This window comes from Procambarus clarkii, chromosome 40 (genome assembly GCF_040958095.1).
Source record: "Procambarus clarkii isolate CNS0578487 chromosome 40, FALCON_Pclarkii_2.0, whole genome shotgun sequence".
NCBI lineage: Eukaryota > Metazoa > Arthropoda > Malacostraca > Decapoda > Cambaridae > Procambarus > Procambarus clarkii.
Window position 1 is genome coordinate 27,763,439 of NC_091189.1, and position 6,831 is coordinate 27,770,269.

At 44.8% G+C, this 6,831-nt stretch overlaps 1 protein-coding gene across 2 annotated transcripts in view; it reads left to right on the forward strand.

The window, feature by feature from the left end:
- The window catches only part of LOC123758014 (alkaline phosphatase), a 47,307-nt gene extending 46,146 nt beyond the window's left edge, over window positions 1-1,161 (forward strand). For both annotated transcript variants that reach the window (XM_045742142.2, XM_045742141.2), the window contains one exon: window positions 459-1,161. In XM_045742142.2, the coding sequence (XP_045598098.1) occupies window positions 459-513 (55 nt within the window). In that variant the 3' untranslated portion in view covers window positions 514-1,161. The remainder of the gene's footprint in view (window positions 1-458) is intronic.
- The last annotated feature ends 5,670 nt before the right edge of the window (window positions 1,162-6,831 follow it).

The window sequence follows — 6,831 nt, forward strand, 5'->3', positions numbered from 1 at the left end:
CTTCAGTGACACACACCTGTGGACCTTCCGTGACACACCTGTAGACCTTCAGTGACACACCTGTGGACCTTCCGTGACTTACCTGTAGACCTTCCGTGACACACCTGTGGACCTTCCGTGACTTACCTGTAGACCTTCAGTGACACACACCTGTGGACCTTCCGTGACTTACCTGTAGACCTTCAGTGACACACACCTGTGGACCTTCCGTGACTTACCTGTAGACCTTCAGTGACACACACCTGTGGACCTTCCGTGACTTACCTGTAGACCTTCAGTGACACACACCTGTGGACCTTCCGTGACACACCTGTGGACCGTTCTGGAGGTCAACACAGAACACGTCAACAAAGCTTCAGTTCCCACGACAACATCCCATTTGTAACGGATTGGTCATTTCCGTAACAAAATACGACGTATAGACTGTTGTTAACATAATTTAACCATGTCTTTACCAGGTACGCGACGTGTGTTGGGGAGGGTCTACACTTCTGTACCAGCCAGGGGGTGTAGTGGTGGCCTCCTCCCATGGTGCCAGGCTCTCCCCCATGGTGCCAGGCTCTCTCCCATGGTGCCAGTGTCAACACTCCTCTCATGGTGCCTGAACCAACCCCAACTTCCACATGAGAGACATGTAACCACCATAACTCGATCAACTTGTCTCATCGTGACTATCCTCCGCAGATGTTATAGCCTCCATAGAGAGCCGGTGTTACATAGCAGGAACTCAATAACATTAATAAGATTGCTTACAAAGGATGTATATATCAAAGCAACACAGTTGCTATAGCATCTATACATAAGGTCAAACCTCTAAACCAAATGGTTTAATATCTATTGAAAGGTGTTCAGTATTTCTACAAATTCGGTAAAAGATATACACCTGAGGTATACCCCCCTCCTCGGTTTGTATATACTGAGAGTTTTCTGTAGTTCTGGACTATGTTGAGGACTGCAGTATACTCTCTGGTTGGTCACTAAGGTATTGTTATTGTGGTGGGCGTAATAACCCTCTACTGGTTGATAGACCTTAAGTCCAACAACTAAAAACTTCCGCTACATGTTTATATTTCAGAATGCTAAGCACCCAAGAAAGTGGTTATAAATGTCAATGTAAGGATGCTAAATGTTTACTCAATAAAAACTGCCTCTCCTTCCCAACTGTATATCAATTAACTTAACCACCATCTATCTATATCATAAGAGAGAGCGTCTGTCTGCGTAACGTTGGATGCCAGACGTTTAGGGCTGGCATCTTTCTCTGCAAGAAAAAGCACAAAGGAATTCTCTGAAAGGAAAAGCACACAAAAATAAATTTTCTGAAAGAAAAAGAACACACAAAGGAATTCTCTGAAAGAAAAAGCACATACAAAAAAAAATGGGGAAGTAAATAAATTTGACACGGAATATTTAATGTCACAGGAGAACCTAAAAAAAAATAACTAAAGCATGACAGTTGGTGTATGGCTTCCTGTGGCTCAGATGAATGTTACTCAGGTAACCCGGACAGCGCGTCGGCGATCACGTTTAGCCGGCCCGGTAGGTAGGTGGGTAATGGAAAGATTGAAGTCCTGTAGGTACAATGCCCACCTGAGGATGCGTTTATTTTTCACCTTCATCTGGTTTAAGAACACTAGTGGGTTATGGTCCGTGTACACTTCCACTATATTATCTGTGAGGCAAACTTCAAACTTTTTACATGTTAACACAAGCGCCAACGCCTCTTTTTCTACCACTGAATAATTGCGTTGTGCCTTGTCAAATTTCATGTATGTATACTTTCCATGTATACTGGGTGGTCCACTTCATCATCCCCAGTTTGCAACAACACTGCACCAGCACCAGAGTCAGATGCGTCAACATGAATTTTAAACAGTCGGTCGAACCTTGGACTAGCGAGCACTGGGGCGAAAGCTAAGATCAATTTCAAATTTTTAAACGCCTCTGCACAGTCTGTTGACCACTTAAATTTAACGGAATTCGGCAACAAGTCCGTGAGAGGAGTGGCGACACTGGAAAAGTTCTGACAAAAGTGTTGGTAGTACGCACACATACTGATAAACTTTTGAACGTCCTTTTTAGACCGGAGCACTGGATACTGCAGAATGGCACTGATTTTATCTTGCCGAGGTAACACTTTTCCTTGGCCCACTTCATAACCGAGGTACGTCACTGTGCCTTGGCCAAAATGACACTTTTTTGCATTTAGAGTTAAGTTTGCCCTTTTCAGAACTGTGAACAACTGGCATAACCTAGCTATGTGGTCAGTCCAATTACTATCAAACAACACAATGTCATCTAAATACGCCCGACAATTTGGCACATTAGCGAGCAGAGAGTTCATTAGCCTCTGGAACGTGGCAGAGGCATTACGCAAGCCGAACGGTAACACTTGATACTCAAAGACACCATCGGGTGTTACGAACGCAGTTAGTTGCTTGGCACGTTCGGTGAGCGAGATCTGATCATAACCCCTTGAGAAGTCGAATTTCGAGACGTACATGGCGTTTCCGATCTCGTCAATGCAGTCTTCTAGGAGGGGCAGCAGATAGGCATCCACGATGGTCACCTTGTTGAGCTGCAGATAGTCGGTGCTTAATCGCCAGGAGCCGTCTGGTTTGGGGACCAAAAGGCAGGACGAGCACCAAGAGCCCTGGCTCGGCCGGATGAGGCCGTGCTGGAGCAGGAAGTCGACCTCTTTCCGTACGATGGCCTTCTTTTCCAGACTCAACTGGTAGAGTTGAAGGCGAATGGGGGTCCCCTCCCCTCACTCCCCTCTCTCACTCCCTCCCTCCCTCACCTCTTCACGTTGGGCCATCTGCAAATGGGACAGTCCATCAACTTGACATCATGGTAGATGGCATCAGTCTGGGTCGGGACCTCTCCTAACAGACTGGAGAATTCGTCAAGCAACGACTGCACCTCTCCACGTTGGGCCATCTGCAAATGGGACAGTCCCTCCTCCACAGCATTCACAGAACTAGAATTATAGAGAATGAGATTAGTTGGGTCCCCAGAACAATCATCCCCTCCCTCACTGGAAAAGGAAACATTGGTTAGTGCGATGGGCCTGGGGCCCTGGAACTTCTTCAGCCGGTTCAAGTGTACGAGCATCACCTAGTTACGCTTGTCAGAGTGCCTCACTTTGTACGTGAGGTCCCCAGCCTTTTCTGTCACAATATAAGGGCCTTCGTACTTGTGAGACATATTGTTCCCTAGTCGAGGTTTTAGTACCAGGACAGGGGTCACCAGGTTGAAATACCCACAACATAGCCTTAACATAGTGTCGTTCTTTCATATTTTCTTGGGCCTTCCCAAGATACTTTAGTGCAGCCGCCTTGCAGTCCTTGAGTCTCTGGCGGTGTTGTGCAAAGAAAGCTGAACCTTCGGTTAACATTACGTTCCCTAACAGATTCTCCTGTAACATTTGCAAGGGTCCACGAACGTTATGACCAAAGACTAACTCAAAAGGAGAACAACCCAGTGAACTTTGTAACCCCTCTCGAGCAGCAAACAAAACATACGGGAAGTTCTCATCCCAGAAGGTGTGGGAACTCTCGCACGATGTCTTCAACATCTGCTTCAGAGTTAGATGGAAGCACGCAATTACCCCCTGACTCTGTGGATGGTATGGGCTGGAAACCTTATGAGTTATTCCATGGTCCTTACAGAATGGTTAAAAAATATCAGACTTAAAATTAGTACCATTGTCAGTTTGCACGACCCGAGGCAGTCCAAAAGTAGAAAAAAATTGCAACATACGAGCAACAACAGTCTTTGCTCGGATGTTCCTTACAGCAAAAGCCTCAGGGTAACAGTCGTGATACACATCATCGTGATTAGGTAAATATTCCCAGACTTAGTCCACATGAGAAAATGGTTCCTTTGGCATGACAATAGGCCATAGAGGAGCTTTAGGTGGTGTCTGGTTAGGTTTCCCAACAAGCTGACAAGGAATACACGAGTTACAAAATTTCGCAACATCGCTTTTCAGCTTGGGCCAAAAAAAATATTTGAAAATTTTGTGATAAGTAATATTAATACCTTGGTGTCCCCCCCATAGGATCATCATGAGCAGCTGTCAAAACTCTCTCTCTATAGCAGGTCGGCAACATAACCTGGTGGACTACCTCCCACTCATTTGACAAGGGAGCACTCTGTGGTCTCTATTTTCTCATAAAAATCTGATCATTGTAGTAGTACCCAGTTGCTGCATCTACAATCTCCTCCTTAGAGAGAGCTACCTCGTGACATTCTGCAAGACTGGGGTCAGCTTTCTGTAAATCACTCAAGGAGGCGTCCAGGCCTTGGTCAGATGCCAGTAGCCGAGGCTCAACAGCGTACTCCTCCACCTCCCTCACTACTCTCGGTAGGAGGTGAGGGTAGGCTCTCCAATGTCCTTGGCCACATCATCGAGTTGGGCCATGAATGTGTCCGCAAGGTCCACTTGGCTTTCACCACTCGGAAAGATCCTTGTGTCCTCGGGCTTTACCACCTTGGCAAGCCCTTACATTTAAGTCCCATAGACCTGGTCACCGCGCACGCAGGGTACACAACATTATCCTCTGCGGCAGGTAGATCCAGGGAAACCTTAGGGGTAGGCAACATAATAGGCAGTCTGGCATCCCCTACCTTATCCCATGCTAAATCATTACCCAATATTACATCAACATTAGGGAAAGGTAGGTAAGAAGTGACTCCGACTGTACAAACACCCTTGTGGAAATCAGATTCCAGGGTAACCTTATAGAGGGGTACTGCTCGAGTATCACTAGTGACACCCTCGACCAGTACCACCTCTCCTGTGCCGAGAGTGTTGGCACCTTGCAAAGCACTCTCTAAAATTAAAATCTGGATGGCACCGGTGTCTCGAAAGATCACCACGTCCTTCCAGGAAGAACCCTCAGACAAAAGTAGTCTCCCTTTCGAAAAGAATGGGGTAAGCAAGTCCAACCACTGTGGGTTGGAGGTCTTACTCCCTAACCCTTCAGAAGGCCTCAAGCCTTGTGTCACAACTAGAGCATTGGGTCTTTTTTTCCGGTTACAGTTGCCAACAACGGCTAGTAATGTGGTTTGGATGTTTACAGTGACCACAGATACGTCGGGAAGAAGAGACATTACTAACAGGATTGCCCTTTGGTTCACCCTTAGGTGACGTGGGGCTAGACAATTTAACAGGGTTAGTTATGTCTGAAACAGAAGGTGCATTAGTTATAGGGTTAGAATGAGCTGGTCTGGACTGGCTGTGGGTATAAGTTTTGTTACTCTGTGGGCTATAATTATTTTTATTGGGCTTTTGCCCGCCAACTGGTAGTTTTCTGCCATCTTGGCCAAATCCATAATATTAGAATCTACCTCTGCCCTTCCTCTAAGATACCGTGCTACATGCTCTGGCATATTATCTATAAAGTTTTCCACTACAACTAAATTCTTGAGTGCCTCGTATGTTTCGGCTTTAGCCGAGTGAATCCATTTTTCAAACAATCTAATTTGGTCATTAGCAAATTCAGTGAGAGGTTGGTTGTGAGTAGGCCTAAGGATGCGATAAGCTTGGCGGTGAGCTTCAGGCATAATTTCATATGCCCTCAAAATCCGTTCCCTGAGTTTACTATATTCAAAACACTCGTCGTCAGGCATGTTTATAAAAATATCTTGGGCCTTACCCCCTAAGTCTTCCCTGTAGGATTTTCACCCACTCTTCCTTTGGTCAGTTCATGGACATGGCCAATCTCTGAAAATGGCTGAAAAACCTTTCAGGGTCTGACTGAAAATTCAGGCAAGTTATGTTTTTTATCATAATGCCTGGGGTTTGAATCCCCGGCGGGTGGTAGTCCAGTGGTATTCACTCTAATTTTTGCCTCCTCCGTTTTGAGTCTTTGCTCCTCTAGTCTTATTTTTGCTAATTCTAGTGCTACCTCTCTGTCCCTATGAGCTGCACTTTCAGCTTGGCTAGGCTGGCATAAAGGTGTATCACTTGGCAATAGTTCTTGGTCTTTGCAATGTTGTAATATTTTATTCACCAAGGTCCACTTTTTATCTGTCATTTAACATGAGGCCAAATTCATTGCTTAACAATACTAAATTAGATTTGTTGAGCTTCTTAATCTCTACCACTGAAGGGTCATTTGCCAGTTCCTGCATTTTAGCTGCCATCACTAATTAATTTAGCTCCTAGCCAAAGAAAAAATTAAAAAATAAAAATTGAAAAAAAAAAAAAAATTGCACAGCCCCTATCACAAGACTACACTTACTTCAATCGTGAAGGGATCCAGCTGGGTGTCCAGTCAGTACAAGATATATCCTTTGCTAGATGAGCTGGACCCTAGGCTAGCACACAACCGTTCTGCGGAATTCAAGAATTTTTAGTTTTGGCACTCAAAAATTTAATCTTTTTACAATTAAAAGGTTCCTCCCGGTCAGGCCAACCACCTGTTATGAATTACCTGCTGTTATGAGGGGTATAGAGTATTAATGATAAGGCCAGCAATTAGAATCAGGAAGTATCAAATTTAGTGAAGATCAGATAGGCCCGGCCCCTATAAAAACAAACAATATTCAATATCTGGCTTTAAGTTTAATATGTCCGTCTAGCGGCTGATCACTGTTCCACTATACAGGAAGAATGGATACTCCTTTAAAACTAACTTTTTTATTAAACCCACTTAACAACCCCCCATATACATTAACAACAATAACAATAAGTACTTTACCACACTATCTTACTTTAAAAGCCTTGGTCCACATAGGCAGGATACAAGGTTTTACAATTAGGACAAGCTACGGTAAAGTCTACTTGGCAAGGGACACTAGCAAGGACTCTAGGTACCTTGG